The 21,265-nt window shown below is 42.3% G+C and overlaps 1 protein-coding gene across 1 annotated transcript; it reads right to left on the bottom strand.

Annotated features, from left to right (window-relative positions):
- Nucleotides 1-2,080: 2,080 nt before the first annotated feature.
- Nucleotides 2,081-19,578, bottom strand: RGCC (regulator of cell cycle; the record flags this gene model as incomplete). Its single annotated transcript, XM_080364043.1, has 4 exons — nt 2,081-2,319; nt 7,350-7,412; nt 9,071-9,178; nt 19,368-19,578. The coding sequence occupies 4 exons, from the start codon at nt 19,576-19,578 to the stop codon at nt 2,081-2,083; spliced, it is 621 nt and encodes a 206-aa protein (XP_080220169.1).
- Nucleotides 19,579-21,265: the final 1,687 nt, after the last annotated feature.

The raw sequence follows: 21,265 nt of genomic DNA, 5'->3' as shown, positions 1-21,265 counted from the left end.
TGGTACACCAGCCATACCAGCCAGTCATACACAGATTTATTTTGACACAAACACTTTTCTTTAGGCAGTTGATTAAGAAGCCTGGGTGAAAAGCCTGCTCATCCGTAGCCTTTTACTATATTTGCTGTAGCAAAGGAACAACATTAGGGGGTGATTCAACCTCCCTCTTCTCCTTTTAATGGCCATTGAAGGAGCCAAGGGCGACATCCTAACTTCAGTTTTACCTGAGTGCTATAGTCAGGTGGGATTGGTCCTCACCTGATTTGATACACTAGCAAGATTTTTATTTTCTTTTTTAAATGTGAAGACTGCATATATACCAAACCACTGTGATTTGTTTTTCTGAGATGAGGGCAATGTCCTTAATTATAAATACTGATCTGAAATACAGGGTGTTTCAAAAAGATGGACCTGATGTGTTACGATGACACACAAATTTATGAACTGTTTAATGAGTTACCGAGTTTTAGTAACCTTTTCATAAAGCTTTTACATTCCCTCCACCTGCTGTATGGACAACATCGAGATGACAGTTGATAGCTTGTGGTTGCAGAGATACAGTGATTTCAAATTGGGTCCATCTTTTTGAAACAAAACTCACTTCCATGCCTCTTTAAGCATCCCCAAGCCTCCCAGAGAAGCCAGTGAGCTCTGATGCTTTGAGAGAATAGGGGCACAGGCCTCTAGTCTGGAGCTTTTAAAAGCTGAACTGATTAATAATTTGGTTTCCAAAATACAGATGTGAAAGAGCAAAAGCAACCAAAGCATCAGCATTCCTTTGCATTGACTGGCCTGTTTTAATCCCACAAGCCAATCAACAGCACTTAACTGATAGCTTTGAATCTGTAAGAAAAGGACCTTGAAAAGATCTGGTTTACAACTCTGATGAGATACAGCAGCCAGGATCGTCTTACATTATTGTGAAGTTATTTAGATAGCTAGGGCTGTTAGCCAGGCTGCAATGAGGTCGGTAATGTAGAAAGTAATATAGAAAACAGGAGTTTTCCCCATTGAGAATATGGAGTTCATGCTGTAAGCATGCAGAGTTGGTTTTAGTTCAAGAGCTGCTACCATCATACTGGCTTTATGGTACTTGCTTTGCTTCCAAACATCAGAGTGTTGGAAGTTTCTTTCCAACAGTCTAGCAGATGCCAGTCTAGCGTATTTAGGCACTTTCAGATAAATGAAATCTCATGTACGATGGGCTCCAGTGTGGTAAATGTACCTCTCAGATCAGATGGTCAACAGGGTCCATCTAAGCTGAATGCCATCTGAGATGACCTCTACCCGAGCTCCTCTACAGAGACCCCACGCTAGGTGGACCTTTCCCACTGATGAATTCTTTTCACTTCATGCAGGGTGTGAAGCAGCTGGACAATGATCTAAAAGCAACAAGTAACGATATGAACCACAGAAACCTGTGTTTGCAGTCATGAATGTTTCCCAGCAGGCAGAAGCGCTCTGCATGCATTTTCTCCTGGCAAGCATCCCCTACCGAAACCAAGGCTGAAATGAATGTGTGAAGCTCTGAGCATGGTATTTCCTCCCCTCTCTGACCCTTTGCACTAGGCAACCCTGCTTAAAATCAGTTCCATGCCCAGTATGTCCTGCAGAGCAAACACCGGTAATGAAGGAGGGGGAAGGCACTAGGACAACAGGCTGCAGAAGCTGGCAGGGGTTGAGCCCTTCCCTATAACCAAGTTCTGTCACTGCCAACACAATTGTTTTCCTTCCTCCCCAAAACGCACCTGGCTGTCAGTGCACCAATAGTGGCTAGAGACAAACGTGAAAAAAACAAATTATCCCTCCTTAGGTTCTTCTCCCTCTTTTATTAAGGGCTCAGAAAAATGAGCACCTTACTAAGATTAATGAGTTACCCCATATCAGCTGAGCCTGGGTGACGGCGCCGAGGACACACACAGTCAATAGCAAACCCAAGATAAGACACATTAGCTCAGGCCTCAGTGATGGAGGTTTAAACTAATCCATTTAACCTTGAATTTGCAGTAGGTAAAGTGCATACGTGCAAATAATTGTTGCACCTCGCCTTACACATGTTAAGCTGTGGCCATACATCTGCTTAGTCTAAGCTGCTCGTTTCCATTTCTGGATGTGCAGCGTTGGCACGACAGGGCTGAGACTCTCTTCTGAATTCAAATTCAGCATCACAGCATGAGAGGGAGGTCAGAACAAGGATTAAAATCTCAGGCTGGTCCATAAGCACAGTGCAGCTGCCAGCAATGCTCATTGGGGATAGAACATCGCAGGAACTTTCCTCAACAGCGCATTTTTCAGGGCCATATGTAATCAGATGACAAACTTAAGTCAAAAGCATAAACAAGTGAAATGAAATCTACATTAGTGCCTTCCTTCTGACATAGCAAGATGTTCAAAATTGAGCATAACAAACTGGAGGGAATTCAGGTCAACAGCTCTGCAGAAGATGCTCCCAGATTTTACAGCCGATGATATTCAGAACTGTTGTATAAGCAAGCAGAAGTCTCCACCTGTTCATGTACAAATAAGATTAAAAAGCCCAAACAGATGGTGACTTAATTCCCAACTCCATCCTCAACTGACGTTACTCAAAATGAGGAACACGCCTTGCTTTAAGCTATTGCTTATGCCGGAAAAATCTTCAAACTTGGGTGTCTGTAAGGGCAAAGTATTACCATTCCAAAGTACTGTACTAATTTGGTGATTTCACAGAATCACAGAATGTCAGGGATTGGAAGGGACCTCGAAAGATCATCCAGTCCAATCCCCCTGCTGGAGCAGGAACACCCAGATGAGGTTACACAGGAAGGTGTCCAGGTGGGTTTTGAATGTCTGCAGAGAAGGAGACTCCACAACCTCCCTGGGCAGCCTGTTCCAGTGGTTGGGCACCCTCACCCTTACTCTTTACGTGAAGAAGTTTCTTCTCATATTTAAATGAAACCTCCTGTGTTCCAGTTTGCACCCATTGCCCCTTGTCTTATCATTGGTTGCTACCGAGAAGATCCTGGCTCCATCCTCATGACACCCTTTACGTATTTATAAACATTAATGAGGTCACCCCTCAGTCTCCTCTTCTCCAAGCTAAAGAGACCCAGCTCCCTCAATCTTTCCTCATAAGGGAGATGCTCCACTCCCTTAATCGTCTTTGTTGCCTTGTGCTAGACTCTCTCCACAGTTCCCTGTCCTTCTGGAATTGAGGGGCCCAGAACTGGACAAAATATTCCAGATGTGGTCTCACCAGGGCAGAGTAGAGGGGAAGGAGGACCTCTCTGGACCTACTAACCACCCCCCTTCTAATACACCCCAGGATGCCATTGGCCTTCCTGGCCACAAGGGCACAGTGCTGCCTCATGGTCATCCTGCTGTCCACCAGGACCCCCAGGTCCCTTCCCCTACACTGCTCTCTAACAGGTCCTTCCCCAACTTACACTGGAACCTGGGGTTGTTCCTGCCCAGATACAAGACTCTACACTTGCTCTTGTTATATTTCATTAAATTTTTCCCCACCCAACTCTCCAGCCTGTTCAGGTCTCGCTGGATGGCAGCACAGCCTTCTGGCATGTCAGCCACTCCTCCCAGCTTGGTGTCATCAGCAAACTTGCTGACAGTGCACTCCATTCCTTCATCCAAGTCACTGATGAATAGTACTGGTCCCAGTACCGACCCTTCAGGCACTCCACTAGATACAGGTCTTCTTTCACTCTATACAGGGAGACACACAACTTCAAACACTGATTATAGGCTCAGAGCGTTCAACAGGATCAAGAGACAACTGAATGTGCAGAGGAAAAGTGGAAAACTCACATCCAATGCCTCAAAAAAATCTGACTTTAGGAACAGAGGAGCAAACAGCTGTCCATCTCCCACCACCTCACAAGTGCTTGAGGTGGCCTCCTCTGAAACTCATGGCTTCTTTAACACACATTTAATCAAGGCATTCTGCCTTTGGGATAGTAACATCCACCATTCACCACCGCTCCATCGTTCACCCTACCAAAGAGCATTAAAACATAGAAAACCAGCCAAAACTCCTGTTGCTATTCAAGCAACTTTAAAAAACATGCCTTGTGCTAACAATGTTTCCCACAAGAAATGCACAAGCTTGTCTCTGTTTCACAGAGGAAACCAAAGAGATTTCATCTTGTATGTTCATCATGTAGTAGCATTGAATTTCCATAGTGCTCTGGCTTTGCCAAAACAAGCCAACCTCAGTGCTTAAACTGGGTTTTCTACTGTGCAGAAGCTTCTGAGAAGGTCCCAGAGCATGGAGAAGCACATCACTGTCTCAAATTTGAACCATCCCACCTCCCTGCACAGATTTTATAGTTAACCTACAGCAACATGAAACTTCACCCTCCTAAATCAGTTCATTTCTATTCTAAGGGACAAGTTACCAATTGAATCTGCAGCAGGAAACACAGAAGGGAGTTCTTCCTCCTCAGAAAAATACTCTGTCATCCTACATTGCCCTTCTGCCTGAAAGAAGGAAAAATGCCACACTATCAACCCAAGGTTGTTTCAGACTGATTAAAATGCACCCAGTTCACAATTACATTTTCTTACCAATGAATAAAATTGGAAAAAAAAAATCATATGGTGTTTAACAGGACCCATATGTTTTGGTTAATTTTTAGGAAATATAAAGCAGGGAGATGGATTTGCATCATCCTCACGATGTTCCTGTTAGTAAATACAGAGCAGACTTTTGCGACGCCTGCAGCAGCTGGGGCAGAGCTCACCTCATGACATCTGCAGCGCCTGACGCATATGGAAAGAATCAGGATCCTTGTAAAAATACATATTCCCCTTTCACTCTTTCAGCATAAACACCGATGGCCAGGAAGTCTTTTTGGAGTGGTGGATTGTTTCAGACCCAAGGGTCTGGTATCAGAAACATCCAGACACTGAAGTATTTTCTTGGTGCTACAGGATCTCCATACCTTTAAACCCATGGGCCTGAATGTCTGACCTCCCAATTAGCACTTCATGTAGAATGGAATGTAATTTTAAAGCTAGCTTTTACATAGGGTTTGAAGTAGCTGTTATTGCTCAAATCTGGACCAAGTCAGTGCTATTTCATGTGTATTAAAGCAAATCTGAAGTAACAGTTTGACCAATTTTATTATTTTCCTGATTGTATTAATTTTACATAGTACAAAACTCTTATTTAAGCAATTTGAAAAGAAAAATATGAAGTTCCACATGAAGCCAGTACACCACATTTTGCCTAACAGGAAATACACCCTTAGCAGATATTTTAAAGTTTGATGTTTTCAATAAGAGCCTAATTTGTACTTATGTTTCAGAGTTCACATGTTCATATGAAGCCTTCAGACATCTGGATTCCAGTTCAGGGTTTATTTGCATACAAAAATATATTATAATGGAAAAAGCATTAAAAGTTCTCAACTATATAAAATTACAAATATGTTTTCATAAAAGCAACTTTAAATTAAAATTCAAGCTATATTTTAAAGCAAAATACAGCTGTAACACTTAAGTTATATAACTCCATCTGCTGCAAAGTAACAAGACTGATGTTGCCAGTTAAATACTTGTAGGAGTTTCCAAAGGTTATGTTCAGAGGGTAAATATCTTGGGTAGCAAAGTTATTGGACAAGGGCAGCAGTTCTCAGTGACAGGTGTCACTTATCCTTCAGAAGACATTTGCAGGCAAGCACAACGCCAAAGATTCATTTCACATACCTGGAAACATAAAACAAGATCATTGAGTTCTATATTAAATAAGATTGCATGTTGTCGACATACCAGACACCCTATCTATGCCCACCTTGCTATACTGCCCAATATGTCAAAACTACACCTTTTTTTAATTAACAAAAGAGCCAAAAGGTTAACATGTAATAATTTAAAGTGACTAGTGTTCTACAAGTGCCTTAAGCTTTAAAAGACATCTGTACAAAGTTCTGTGTAACTTCAAGCATATAAATACAACTCCTTAAAAACACAATGATCAATATCTAATGGAAGTTGGACTTTTTCCTCAGAATTTCCATATATGATAGTGTACCACTGGTAAGACAAGTGATACTGAATAAATGAGACTGCTGAAATAACTAGAGGTTTGCTTAGTTAAGAGGAAAAAAATAAAACACACAATAAATAAACACTACAGCAGGTGGCCAATCCCTGGCCTCACCTTCCATATGCCTTGCAAGAGGACAATGAAACCTATAGACTATAGGCAGCACCTCAAGAGTGAGCTGCACAATGGTTGTGCAAGATGCAGCAATGTGAATATTTGGTAGTTTGGAGGTTTCGTCATCTTAAACAAATCTTCAAACTGAGAAGTTTTTCAGAAGAGCAACCAGTCAACAAAGTTTCAGTGGTAGAGACATAGTTAGCTCAAGCACGTGTCCATGACAGAAGTCAGGAACTAGAAATATATTTTAAGAAAGGGAAGTGAAACCGGGATTAAGATACAAGTCAGACGACAGGGAAGTAGGAAGCTCGTAAGGGCAACTGTCTTGAGTTCAGTCCAAGGCAGATGGCAAAGGCTTTAAGAGTTACAGGGAAAACACCTATTGAACACAAGAAACTCTCAGTTCATGGTTTACTGGCAGGGTTTTGTTCATGCTGCTATTTAGGTCTAGTCCTACAATTTGTCACTTTGGGCTCTGCAGTCTGATTCCATACAAAAAATCCCTAGTCCATAAAAGTGCAGGAAGAAGCAGAAATAGGCAGAATATATGGTTGGGAACAGGACAGCTCTTTCTCAGTTTTGTTGTTTTATTTTAAAAATCACCATGAAAACCTACTACTGTAACTAGACAATGAAATTTCTAAATAATGATAGAAAAAGTGATCTAAATTCCACTCCTGGTAAAGACACGAACAAACAGGATTTTGACTTTTAATCTAAGTCAACAGATACAGTTATCTGCTCCTTCATTCTTTCATAAAGTCTAGAATACAAAAGTTTCCCTCCTCTACGGTTACTCCTCCCGTTACTTAGCTTTATAATGAAGAAACCATCCCCCACTTTTTGGTTGACTTTTGAGTATTTAAGAAAGTGATGTTTACTTGATCTATACCCCGTCAAGGAGGGGTGAACTGCAGCTGCCTCGGAGGTGGGGACGGAGGTTCATTGCAGTACAGCCTTTGTCACACTAGCCAAACTGCATGCCTTGAACATTCAGGCAAAGACCAGAATTTAGTCTATTTTACCTTCTTATCCACATAACGATCCATAGAACTAGCAAACTAAAATAAATCCATGTTATATAGAACTACACTGCTGCCTTTCCCTTTCCCCTCCCACCATACACTGGCCTTCATCACTCTTTGACAGTACCAAGTGAGATACAACCCACTAATAAAAATCTGCTTACTTGCTAGCGTCCTGTCAAGATCAGCAATGAAGTCTTCCAGTTCTTTTGTGTCTCCAAGCTTTGCTGCAAAATAAGAGACAGTCAATACTGCTTACACAGAACCTATTTCTCCGGCCAAAACAAACATTGAAACCACACAGTCCCCCAAGTAATTTTGAGTGGTATCAAACATGCTGTGGATTATTTTCAGGAAAGTTCAATAAGGGTTGCTGCAATGTCCAAATGCATTTTTAGAAAACAGGGGAGACTGAATTAAAATTCTAGGTTTTATAGCTTTCCATTTGACAGCAGTAAAGAAATCCTCTGTTTAGTTTATTTAAAAAGCAAAGGTTGGAGAGGTGAAAAAAGCTATACGTCAACTAACAGATGTCCTTGCTACTGTGCAAGGCCTCTTCATTGCATGTATTCAGATATTGCATTCATGGCCCAATTCAAACCCTACCCAATTAGCTCCCAGTCCTACCCAAATCTAATAATGTCATCCAAATCTTAAATCATGTTGGTATCACTGGCTTACAAGGATGTCAGATCCTTTGACTTTGGTCCATACATTAAAATTTTAATCTAAACATAGCTAAATTTCTACTCCTGAGAGTAGAACACTGGTTCCATTCAATCTAGTTCTACTGAAAGTGGCTTCCTTATCTCATTTCTGTGATCTACTCTAGGCCAGGTTCAATTCTATTTCTGTCTTTTCCTCTTCTCATGAGGAAGAGCATCTTAACCTTCAGTGCAATTCCTTTCCAAGTATTTAACACCAGTTTAACTGAACCCTTTTTTGCTACTTCTTATTAACTATTACTCATGATTTATCCTTAGTATCATCTTAATTAGAAATAAAGCATTTAACTTTTTTTTTTTGGCATCTGGTCACTGTGGTAAAGACATGAAAGCATGAAAAGCTCTTAAACACGCATCTGAGAAGACTAGTTCATAGAACTAGTTGGAAGGGACCTTCAAAGGCCATCTAGTCCAACCTCTGCAATGAGCAGGGACATCTTCAACTAGATCATGTTGCTCAGAGCCCTGTCCAGCCTGGCCTGGAATGCTTCCAGGGATATTGTAATGAAAGCGTCATATAGTACATATGTATAACTGTTCATTTACTGATATGTCTACTCCAGAGTTAATCTAAGTTAGTCTGAATGAAACAACGTCCTGAGGAGTTAGATCAGCTGCAACACAGAAGCCACTTTGAAACAGCAAAGCTACAAAGGAGAAAGGAATTGCCAATATGTGGGTTGTACCATCAGTGCAAGGTCTATGTGGATCTGAGTAACTGCATTAACTCGAACGGCAGCATATAGCCTCAAGTAAGCCACCTACTGCATCCCCGCATCCAGGCCACATATTTCTGTATACAGATGCAACACTTAAGTTACTTAGTTGCTTCAGTAAGAAGTAATACAAGTTAATTCTGAAGTGAAGTATTCTGTAAGGAGAACCACAATTCCTGATAAGCCAAAGGACCCTACTATAGTTTGGTGTTTCAAAATCAAAAGAATTGCTGGGTCGCCTGTGAAGAAGCATGGATGCAGTGTGCTATTGCTGTTTGTGATCAATACAATAATACTTGCATTCGTAGTGTGCTCAATGGTAATCTTTAGTTTTGTTGTCATTTTAAAAACAAGTCAATGCATGTATGTGAATTCTGGCTCACAGAAAGAACCCCGTATAGTCAAGATTTAGGAAGAAATGCCAGCATTTAAAATTAAGCTTACCTTTACACGGAGTTACTGATGGAGATGGCAAGCTTGGAGTAGATGCACTTGGAGAGTTTAGCTTTTCATCACTGAAGCTGAAACTATTTCTGTAGAGTGAGTCCGCACCTGTAAAAAAAGTTACGTTTTGAAGTAAAATCAACACCTTCTGCAATTTTGCAAAATAATTAGAAAGAGATAAATGAGACATTTCCTACAGAGGCTTCAGCATCTGCAGAACTCAAATTTAGACTCAAATTTAAAGCCAGGGGGACAAATATACCATCTATTGTGTGGAGGCTGTTGTTCCCATATCTACTATTAAAGCAAGCAGCCCTAGGACAAATCCCCCAGTAAGGAAAGTGTCAGTTTTCCCTGCAGTCAGCATCATTTGGAAAATATTACAGGAGTGGCAATTATTCCTCATCCACTAAGTTAGGCCTGGTATGACCTGACTGATCTACAATATTCTTGGAAATTCTGGTTACCTGGATTTTTCAAAAGCTATTTAAAAAGCTGAATAAAGAGCTCCAGGACAAGGACAGTCCCTCAGCATGGAAAATATATTCAAGCCTTGCCCTCACCCCTGAAGCAAACACACCCATTTCCCTATAATCTGATGCTTTAGGTCTTGTGTTCCAGATAAAATGTGTAGCCTCTTCTAATTTGCTTTTATTCTGTAATTCTCTGGAGTTCACAAAGCAGTAAGTCTGTACACAAGATGTTCTGCAATCTTATTTCACATCATCTTTTAAAGAAAGCTTTATATGCCATAGCAACAGTTCCAATACCACTCTGATTTTCTTGGATTTTACACAAGACATTCAGCTTCAAAAGCCTCAAAAGCTATCTTTATCTTCCCTCTTTTCATAAAGAGTTCCAGGACGCACAGGGTACACCAAGTATTAGTCACGGCTCTGCTGGAAGGAGGAGTTGTCGTTGTGTCAGAGACACCAAAACTGCTGGTTCCTGCATTTGTGAGCCAGTGACCTGAAAACTGTAGTTCTACAAAAAGAAACCCTTGTCATATTAATACGGCAGCAGTCTCCATTTATTTGGCACATTTGGCTACTACTGCTTGTCACTGAGACCAGCAATTTCACATACCTGCAGCACATGTAGCATTTGTCTTTGCAGCCCCAGCCTAGGAGCTGGTTGCACTGCAGTATTAAGCCCATCCAAGTCTGAGCTGTCACATTTCCTTGGACACCTGTCCCATTCACTGTGCCAGGAGATGACTGTCTTGGGTGGTTTTGCTGAATTAGCAAAAGGGACAGGACCACAGCTCACCTTACCAAGATTTGCACATCTACACCTTCATAGAATCAAGAAATAGTTGGGTTGAGACCTTCAAAGGTCATCTAGTCCAACCCCCCTGCAATGAGCAGGAACATCTTCAACTAGATCAGGTTGCTCAGAGTCTCGTCCAGCCTGGCCTGGGATGTCTCCAGGGATGGGGCATCTGCCACCTCTCTGGGCAACCTGGGCAAGTGTTTCACCACCCCCAGTGTAAAAAATTTCTTCCTCATGTCTAACCTGATTCTCCCTGTTCTAGTTTAAAACCATTATCCCTTGTCCTATCACTACATGCCCTTCTAAAAAAGTCTGTCCTCATCTTTCTTACAGGCCACTTTTAAGTACTGAAAGGCTGCAATAAGGTCTCCCTGGAGCCTTCTGCTCTCCAGGAACACCACCACGCAACATCACTGACCACCCACCACAACATTTACAGATATCAAACACAGAGACCATCCCCCAGCTGAATACTCCTCCACTGTAAGTTCCCCACTCTTTGGGAAGAAGAACATGTGTCCATGCCCCATATCTCCTCCAGTCCGCAGTCCTGACCAGCATAAACCCACCTTCCACAGGAGCAGATGGGTACAGTGACAAATCAGACCAGACAAGACAACTGCATCTACTAAGCTAGTCAGATGTTTCCTCAGCCATAGGTTCATTGCCTGTTTCCAAATGTGAGCAATGATGTGAGTGATATGTTACCTGAGACAATGGCTTTCCCAGATCAGCCACCACTTGGTATTTCTCATTTAGAAAGAGAGGTAATGCTGCTTCATGCTGGCTTTTTGTTGTAATTTCTTAATCTTCACTCTTAAGTGCCTGTTCCCCTCTCTAAACCTGAGCAGATCAAAACTTGAAACTTCATATTTAAGAAAGATTTGACGAATACAATGCAGAATTGAGATAATTTTATAAAGAAAAAATGAAAAAATTAGCTATTTTAAAAGTAGCTACTAAAACAAAAAGAACTAAGGGAAGAGAAATCTGACACTGCTCTGCAATGATGTGTCACCAGGGTTGTACTATAAAATATGAACCCTGTACATTAACGGTCTGCAAATTACAGTTAAAGGTATGACAAATTGCCTCCTGAAATCAGCTTACAGACCAACATTCAACTAAAAACCACATTTCTTTTCAACCCAGATGCAAACCCTAGTAACCAAGAAACTTTGAATGGAAAATTCTAGCTGTTCAGAACAAAACCCTTTGTGTCTCAAAAAAGCCAAGTAATTCATAACACCTCACACAAACAGTCCTGTAGCCAAGAGTACAACTCACTGGAACACTGACAGAACAAACCAAAGATAAAACACTGTCCAGATAATGTATTTGAGAAGAGCAAAACAAGATCTTTTAAATCATTTCGTATTTTAAGGGTTTTAGAGCTAGTTGAATTAATAAAAAATAATCCAGAGAACAGTTGCAAAACTGAATGTACTTTTTACGTGGTGTCTATGCTACCAGTATCCAGACAACAAACTCAGTGATGCTGGAAACTTATACCACAAACCAATCCTTCTTAGACATCAAATCCAAAGCTCCAGTTGCTCTTACACATAGCTGGAATAAAATGTTATTTTTGTGAATGCTTGTGAGGGCAACTCAAATTACAAAAGCTTTAGCAAGCCATTTAAAATTGGGCACAAACTAGTCACAGAATTCTTTTTATTTATACCCGTGTACATATCTTAGCCAGCAGTCACCTTTGATTCTTTTTGTGGTTTTCTCTCCATACTCTGTCTATAAGCAGCTGGATGTACTGACTGCTCACCTTGCAATGCACTGAAACCAGAAAATGTTATTTCATATTGGCTTCCACAAACCTTGTGTTGGGAAAGATTTACAACTGGGCAAAGAGAAAATAAGGCAGAACTGTTGCTTTAAATATCTGAATGTTTTTCTTCTAGGTTCAAAAGGCAAAATGCTTTCACAAAATAGCGCTATCTTCTGATGGGTTGTAATATTAATAGTTTAGTAAAATATCAACATTTAACTTTCTTAAAAAGTAAAAAACACACTTCAGCTACTGGCTGTGGTGTATACATTTGCCACAAAGCAGCAGAAATCCTGGTCACAGAAGGAGGAACACATTGACTCTAATATCAAGGTCATTATAACCACTGAAAAAAAACCCAAATAACCTGTCAAAAAATACTTACGATAACCATCACACAAAAGTATCTGCTCTGGCAAAGTGTGGCTGTAGGGCAGAAAGCTCTGGGAAAAGGACACTTCAGTCCTTGCTCTCTACCAGCTGCCACAGCCAAGATTTTCTCATTCACTTCCCATAATGGCCCTTGGAAGATTTCCGCTGCCACACAAACACAATGTCCCCTGCAACCCAAATACCAGAGCCTGACACCAAGAACCCCCATCCTTGCTGTCCCTCCCCATCCAGCCCCTTCTCTCCCACTGCGATGCAAGTTCATCTGTCATTCATTGCTTATTTTTCAGTTTGTATTTTGATTCCACTGACCATACACACATATAAGCGATGCCCCTTTGTTGAAAAACAAGCAAACACAACACTCAAACTGCCTCTTTAGAAAAAGGCCTTAAAATCTGAGAGTGAAGCTACTGAGTTGATTTACTTGAGTAAAACTAAGCCAATAGCTGTGAAATTAGAGGGTTGGAAGAAACACGGGTGTATTTTACTTTGGCAAAGTAATCTGTAGTTAGTATTGACCTTTGCTTGTTCCAGTATATAGGTAAACCACAAAGAGAAAACATAGCAATACCATGTAAATATAGAATGTCTCCATGAAATGAGCAATTGAAAGGTTCTGGGCAGCAATTAAGTGAAGGAGGAAAACCTCAAACTTTTCATTTTAAAACAGACAACGGAAAAGTTCAGCTGTCTGACTTCTTTAATATTACTCTCCTTCTAGTATCATAGCTCAGGATACATTTTTAAAGAGCACTGGAGTCAGTAGAATTTTTACTGCAGTTTTCAGTGGGGAAAGTTTTAAGGGGAAGAAAAATAATAAATCACACCCCTGAAGTCTTCAGAGAAGAACTTTGAAGTTCCGCTTAGGTCTCTTTCTACAAGCCATGAATTTACTGTAAAACAATAGTTGAGCATTTAGTGAACACACTGCACAACTCATTCCTAGTCAGAACAAAGTGTGCTAGGTAAAAAAAATAAGAGATAAAAGCAGGAATTGTTAATGCCACCAGCAGAAGTGAGAAATACTCAGCATGCAAAGAGTTTGTTTGACAACACATATGTTGCAGCCCTCAAGGATAGTGTTTATTTTGATCATAATCACAGTTACACTTGGCTGCATTGTTTATTTTTGTGGGATTTTCGCTTAGCTAACAAACACCTGTTCCAACATTGACACAAAAATCGCACCTTTTCATTATCGACATTTCTAGGCTTCATGATTTAAAAATATTTCAAATCACATAGTTACAAGGAAGTGATCTATGAAGCCTGAAATTCAGACATACAACTGGCACCTTCTCATTATATAATATAATGAGAAGCTTAATAATATAAAGCTTACCTTTCTGCTCCTCCACCATGCTTACTACCTGTGTGGCAGCATTTCTGACTCCAATATTGCCCTTTATTAATGCTTCATTTTTAGGTATAAGCGAGAAACAGGTATGATGGGGAGGTACAAACAGGAAATCTTACCAAAAAGCATATTTCTCATTAAATTGAAACACCTGGAGAGAAGCCTTTGCATCAGAAACTTCTGGGTTTTCTTCCCCTTGACTCTATCAGTAATTTAATAAAATGTTATTTCTCCAGGAGAGTCTTGCTTCATTTTTTTTTTTCATTATAAATATTGTTTTGCCTTCTTGTTAGAGACAGACCATTAGAAGTTCGCAGAAACAATCTACCTCCTTAAAATGTTCTCCTCCCCACGTAAGGCTGGGATTTGATGCTAAGACCAAAGGCTCAGCTACTCCACATTCTATCTCTCACAGCAGATGCCTATAGAACAGTTAAAGAGTGGTACAGCCACACACTGATAGCTTCAGGACAAGCTCTACCAAGTTCTGGCAATGGCCAGATCAATTTCTCTTCCAAGAGAGCGGTGGTCCTCAACGGCCCCATCTCTCCCACAGTGATTTTATCTATTTTTTTTCAGTATGTAAAATTTTAACATCCATGATACCTTAATGCAATTCATTTTACAGTTTACACCACGAGAAGAAATAGCTCCTCATATTTCTTCAAAACATGCTGGTTTAATTTGATTTCCTCATACTGGGTGAGGTAGCAGTCACTTTCCTAACATTACTTAAGATCTTCTGGAAGGCTGGCTTGTCCCCACCCAAGACATCTCTCTCCTCTCTAGCCTGGCAGTCCCAGCCTATTGAATCATTTGGAAACTATTTTATGTCTTCAATTATTTCTGTTGCCTTTTTCTGTACCTTCTCTACAGTCACATTTTGCAAGATTGCAAATGTGAACAGGATGAGTGCTACAGTATTAACAGTGGATGACACTTCATCTCTAGATAGCATAGGCATTAGCACAAGCACATGGAGACAGCCACAGCACGTAAGCACAAAGGCTTGCACTACACCAGTCTCTGGGTGCTAATAGATATTGTTCAATCCCTTAGTAACTCTGCACCTGCTTGATTTTGAAATGATAAAATTAAGAGCTCTAGATGCATTTACATATTCCTAAAAATAACTACGGCGATATACTGCTGGCTGTACGAGTGCAAGAACTGAACTGATGCATTTATTTTGCAATGCTTTTAACGGAGAAACTGGAAGCTGAACCTTCCCTTTAGAACCTCCAATTAAGTCCAGCTTTCTATTCATTACCCTAAGCCTAAACCTGGCAGACTGTCCTGACATTGCCATATACTGTACTAGCACAGTGCACTGAGAGGACATACACAGGCAAGCCTGCACTTCTCCTTGCAATCTTATTTCCAACACACAGGAAGCAAATTGTATCTGTAAGAGCCTGTCAGCATCGCTGCATCCACACTAGTGGCTTTTGCCAGCACAGTACTAGCACAAATCCTTTTTTATCACAACCAAAATATACAGCTAAAAGTTATAAGGTATCCCTCAATTTATAAGTTTCAGCATGATTAATAAGCCAAAGTACGAAGCTGATATACTTTGATCTGGCTAAATACATCAAGTTGAAACACAATTGGTACTCAGAGTCCAGCAACTCAAGAATGTCTGTTGGACTAACTCACCAGTTGAATCATCATTTCCAGCAGTGACCCCATCAGCTGCTGTGGGTAATGTAATACTTGTGGGCCAAGAACTAACATCATCAACATCTGCACACGTGAGCCTCTCTGTTACTGTAAGGTCTAGAGTCCACTGTGTTTTGTACAATACTTAATCATGGCCAAGACGGACCTTGTCCAAAGATTGTTTAGTCAAATAACAGGACAAGACGTGAGAAAACCAAGTACTTATCATGGCCATTTTCCACAGTAGTGTCTTCCAACTTTTTTTTAAAAAACTCTGAAATATGTAATATAGGAATTTCAGTTAGTACTTTCAGAGCTAGGTCCCTTGAGGAGATTTTAAAGTTCAAAGCAATATCTGTGGAATTAACTATATTGATAAAAATCTTCTGTAAATACTTCTGCTAAATTACATGCACTCATCTTCATGGCAGAAGCCCCAAGAACGGAGAGGCTTTCCTCACCCTACTGCAGAACAGTTCCAAGCAGAACCACTAGATACTGATTCCTGGCTTCCCGTAAAGTTGAATCTAAGACTGATGCAGGAGCCCCAAAACAAACAGATGCAGCAGCTTAAAATGTGACCTCCCTACCCTAGACTCAAAAGGTAACACCACTGCAGGAGTGGCCAAAATACACACAGACCTAACCCTGAGCCACAACACATCAGTTGGGAGAATTAGATTAACCAACAAACAAGAAGAGAAAGCACTAAGACAGTCTGAACTGTTCTGTACATAAATGACAAAGAGTACTTGGAACAGTCTTGGCACTGGATAACAAGACTTTGCAAAGACAGAGTCTTCATGAACAAGGGGATCATTCAAAATACCTGCAGATAATATTGTTGGAATTCCTTTTCCATTGCTACAGATTCATGTTGTCAGAACTTGCTCTTTCAGCGTGGTTTCTCCTTGATCCTTCAGTGATGTTTAACCTCAGCATTACCATGGGAAAAGCAAGATCATGAATTCAGCACTACATTTGCACTAAATGATAGAGACCAAAGGAAATGTGAACCTAGGGGGAGAAAACTTGAGCCTGAACAGAAAGAGCCTGGGTAAGTATTCTATTCCTGAAATAGATGTAGGGAGTGCAGCTGTATTACATCAGACACTGGAGCCTGTTTCATAAAAGGAGCTCTTTATAAATCTGCAACTCCTCTCTAATCCTACTACAACTTCAAAACAAGATGTCCAAACTGAATGATACCTTTAGGAATAAAAGTTTTACTGGGCCTGTTCTGAGAAATGAGGAGAGACAGCTAATTTTCTGTTTCTCCTCCCTTAGACATGTCCTCACATACTTGACATCACTAGATGCCAACAGGTCACTTTTCGTGCACCTCCTAGTCCAGTACACACCAGTTTCCAGAAGACAGTGACTTCTGATTTCTCCAGAGCCACTTTTCAGATGATGCATCACCAAGAGAGGAACCCCAGCATAGGACGGGATTTGGGAGATTCACAACTTGCTCATACAAGTCCTTGAGGACTTTGTATAGACCCAAACCCTGTCTAGCTTGCTATCCCATTTTTGGCTTCAGTCTAAATCAGATTTTTACATTCCAGATCTTCCTGAAGATCTGGTCTGCCAATTTGCACAACCACGCTGCTTCTCACCAGGCCTCCTGCCCTGTTGGAGAACACAATCTTCCTCAAAAAGCCCTTCCTAAAACAGCTATTTTAAGCCTTGTTCAATATTTTAGTTTTCTGAACTACAGCAGACATGTCAAGCAACTACAGATGTTTTCATCCACGCAAGAAGAGTTAGTTCTTGATACTGGGTTTGGTTTTTTTGTTTGGTTGGTTGGGTTTTTGGTGTGATTTTTTTTTTTGTTTGGTTTTGTTTTGTTTTTGTTGGGTGGTTTTTGTGTGGTTTGTTGGTTTTTGGTTTTGGTTGGTTGGTTGTTTTTATTTCTTTTCTCACCAGTAGATTATTTCACTAGATAATCTTCACTCTATCAATTCAAGTGTCTCATTTGTGGTAAGAGCATGTGAGAGGTTAATATATTATAATACTGAAGGACTGCATAAGAAATAGTAACACTAGGGCTCTATTGCTGTAGTTAATAACAGACTGAGATTTACAACACAGCTCACATATTTCATCAGCTTGACCCAGCAAAGGCAGACCTCACCTTACACACCCTCAGCCATCCAAAAGTCTAGTGTCCAGCCTAAATCAGCCAGACTTTTCTAAGCCCCCCACAAAGGGAAAGAGATACTTGGAAGGAGTAGTTCATCCTCTCCATTGTGAAACAAGATCCACATATATCCACTACAAGAAAAAGAAAAAAGGCATTTCCAATCACAGTACCCAAGTTCAGGGCAGGTAAAACATTACCTCTCAATGAAATAAAATAAATCCTACCCATGATGATGAAACAAAGGGCTCTGATAATACGGAGATGCTACGCTCTCACAGCCTAAGTACCAGGAAGATCATATTAAAGTTTTAGCGCTAAGTCAACAGAACTGCATGGTAAATTGCTGAACTGATGCACAACAGAAATTAAAGGAACAATTCTGTGTTAAGTAGCTGGAAAAACAGATAAGCTTCTTAGAACTGCCTGTACAGTTTAGGAACTAAAAAAAACTGAGTATAGCTTGTTTTTAGCAGAACTTACTTCTGGCAAAGTAGCTCTTGAGCCTACTGCTCCTGAGAAGAACAGCAGTTTCCAGCCTCACCATCTAGAAGAGCAAAGATGTTTTCTCTCCTTGACTAGCAAAATAATAAGAGGGCTAAAACTTTTTTCCAAGTTAACTAGAAAAAAAACTTTGTTCCAATTGTATGTTTTCTTGCTCAGAGCAGGTCATGAGTCAGTACCTGCTTCGCAGCCTTCTTGTGCAATGTTCTGCATGCACCATTTGTACTGATAGGGTATATTTGGGCGCAAGCTTAAAATTATCTCCTCTGAAACACTGACAACACTAAACCACAAACCTGGATGAGTTTCAGTCTCTTCTGGAAGGCACACTTCAGTTCAATGTTTTTCAACTGATACTTCAGCTACTGAGATACAACTGACAGTCCCTGTTAACCTAAGAGACATTTTAGAAAAAACAATATTTCCAAGGTGCCAGGATGCCTCAGTGTCTCAGCATCTGGTTTTTGTCAGAGTCCTCCCAGCTCAACCTTTTTCTGCAGCGAATCTTTTTTTGCCCTTATCAGCTCTGGAGGCGACCTTGTCATGGCTTCACTCCAGAGCCTCCTCTGCCGCTACACACAGAATCACACACACAGAATAACAGAATGTCAGGGATTGGAAGGGACCTCAAAAGCTGATCCAGTCCAATCGCCCTGCCGGAGCAGGAACACCCAGATGAGTTTACACAGGAAGGTGTCCAGGCGGGTTTTGAATGTCTGCAGAGCAGGAGACTCCACAACCCCCCTGGGCAGCCTGTTCCAGTGTTCTCACACCTTCACCGTGAAGAAGTTTATTCTCATATTTAAATGGAACCTCTTGTGTTCCAGTTTGTACCCACTGCCCCATGTCCTATCATTGGTTGTCACCGAGAAGAGCCTGGCTCCATCCTCCTGACACTCACCCTTTACATATTTATAAACATTAATGAGGTCACCCCTCAGTCTCCTCTTCTCCAAACTAAAGAGACCCAGAACAAAATCAGCAGGGCGGACTGTGCATCCTTGCAGCTTCTAACCCAAAAAGTAAATCAGACAAATAAAAATTAAAAAGTGCTAGTTTGGGGATCCCTGCTTCTCTCAAGGAAGGGGAGGCGATGCTTTAACACCCGCTTTGGATTCCCTCCCCCCGCACATGGCCGGGGCACGGCCGGGACAGACGGCCGCCCCGATGGTCGGACACTCACTCTCGGAGTCGCTGAGGCCGCTGCCGTCGCTGGCGCTGCTCCGCCGCTTCATGCGCTCCAGGTGCTCGCCGTAGAAGAAGCGGCGCCGGCCGGCGGGGCAGGAGAACTCCGCCAGCACCGCGTCGAACTCCCCCAGCGCCTCCGCCAGGTCCCCGCCGCCGTCCTCCCCCAGCGCTTGACCCGCCGGCCGCTGCGCCTGAGGCGGTTTCATGGCGCACCGCCGCCGCCCCTCAGCCCGCCGCCAGCACGGGCAGCGCGGCCCCGCCGCCGCCGCTTCTTATAGCCCGGGCGGGCCGGGGCTGAGGCACAGGGGGCGGGAGGAGGAGGTGGCACCGCGGCCCGGCCCTGCCCGCCGCGGGGGGCCGGCCGGGCGGTGCAGGTGCGCTGTGCCGGGGGGCGCCGCGGTGCTCGGCTTTCCAGAGGACGCGGGTGCCTCCGACAGCTCAGCGCTGCTACGGGGGCGAAGTGTCGCCCCTCGTCCTCCCACCGCCACCCCCGGCAGCGTGATCGTGTCTTCTCCTGGCTGATCTCGGTCCGCTAATCCCAGTTATTTGTGGTTGAGGAGGCGGTGGAGAGTAAAACGAACATCAGACCCAGCTGCAAGGGGGGACGCTCACAAAAACACAGGACTGGCCATCCTTGCGCAGCCCCACGAAGGGGCAGCAGCCGCCGTGTGACACTGGGACAACTCTTGCGGTGACCCTGGGCCTTTGCATGTGGCTGCCGGGAGCCCCTTCCCTGGCACCCACCGCCCCACACTGTGCAGATGTCTGCCTGTGGTCATCGCTCAGCTCCCTCCCTCCAAGAGCTGTGATCTCAACCTCTGGTTACAGAGGACACGAGCAGGTGACAGGGGGTGACGTGGGGAACTGCTCAAGCAGACGGAGCTGCAGCCCCAGCTGTGTCGGCCAGGGCGTTCTCCAGTGGAGAGGTCTGCTTGTTCTTAGGAGAAAGATAACAGCACTTGTCCTGAAGTCAGGTTAACCTGGTGTTTATACATGCCACAGCTGACAAATATTGCTCTTGCGCTGCCTCTTGCTGATTTTAAATAAAAGCTGTCTGAGCAGCTAAAATACCGGTTCTGTTAAATGCCCATTGGGGCAGACTGTCACATTTATTTATGGCCAGTAATACTGAAAACAGACATCAGGTGCTACTCCATGCATATGCGTCAGGAGCTATGATTGTGTTGTGTGTTTATGTGAATATCTAGAACTAAAATAGAAGAGTCGAGGACAGGGAGAGGGAAGAACAAAACCTCTCTGAAACTTCTTGATGTTTTCAGACATGTTGTCATTGCTCCTGCAAGATTTAGAATGAGAAAAACAATATTCTAGACAATAAACCATCTGTATCTAACATATTTGATCACCTCTCCTTACCGGCTGATACGGAGGCATTTATTTATTTTTGCAGTGGATCAAAAGATGTTCTCATGGGGAAGTTCAATCGTTATTTATTCTGTGGCTTCCTCCTTTCTTGTGGTCTTCCTCTGTTTTTCCCTCTGCTGATAGAAGTGGCTACAAACAATCCTTTTTGAAGACAGCAGTGACATAGATGGAACACGAGGTTAAAAAGTAGGCGACAAGAAGATACGAGGGTGTGACGTCAAGAGCACGGGCAGGATGAACGACAATAGACACAAGGCAGAAAGGAAAGCTGTTGAGTACGTGGCTGGGTGGAACTCCCAGCCCAAAAAGATGAGGACCTGGCCCCGCATCTGCCATCAACTCTCTTTTGCCCAAGCACCTACACGTATGATTGACCCGACTATCTGCACACATCCCCATCACGCACTGGTTATTTAGTCCCACGCTTGTTTGTACAGCAAGAGGTGACTTAGAGGTGAGAGGTGCTTTAGATCAGGCTTAAATCTGTCTGGTTTGTGAGGAACACAG

This window comes from Nesoenas mayeri, assembly GCF_963082525.1.
Source record: "Nesoenas mayeri genome assembly, chromosome: 1".
In the NCBI taxonomy this organism is placed as follows: Eukaryota; Metazoa; Chordata; class Aves; order Columbiformes; family Columbidae; genus Nesoenas; species Nesoenas mayeri.
This window is presented reverse-complemented; position numbering and strand designations above follow the sequence as displayed.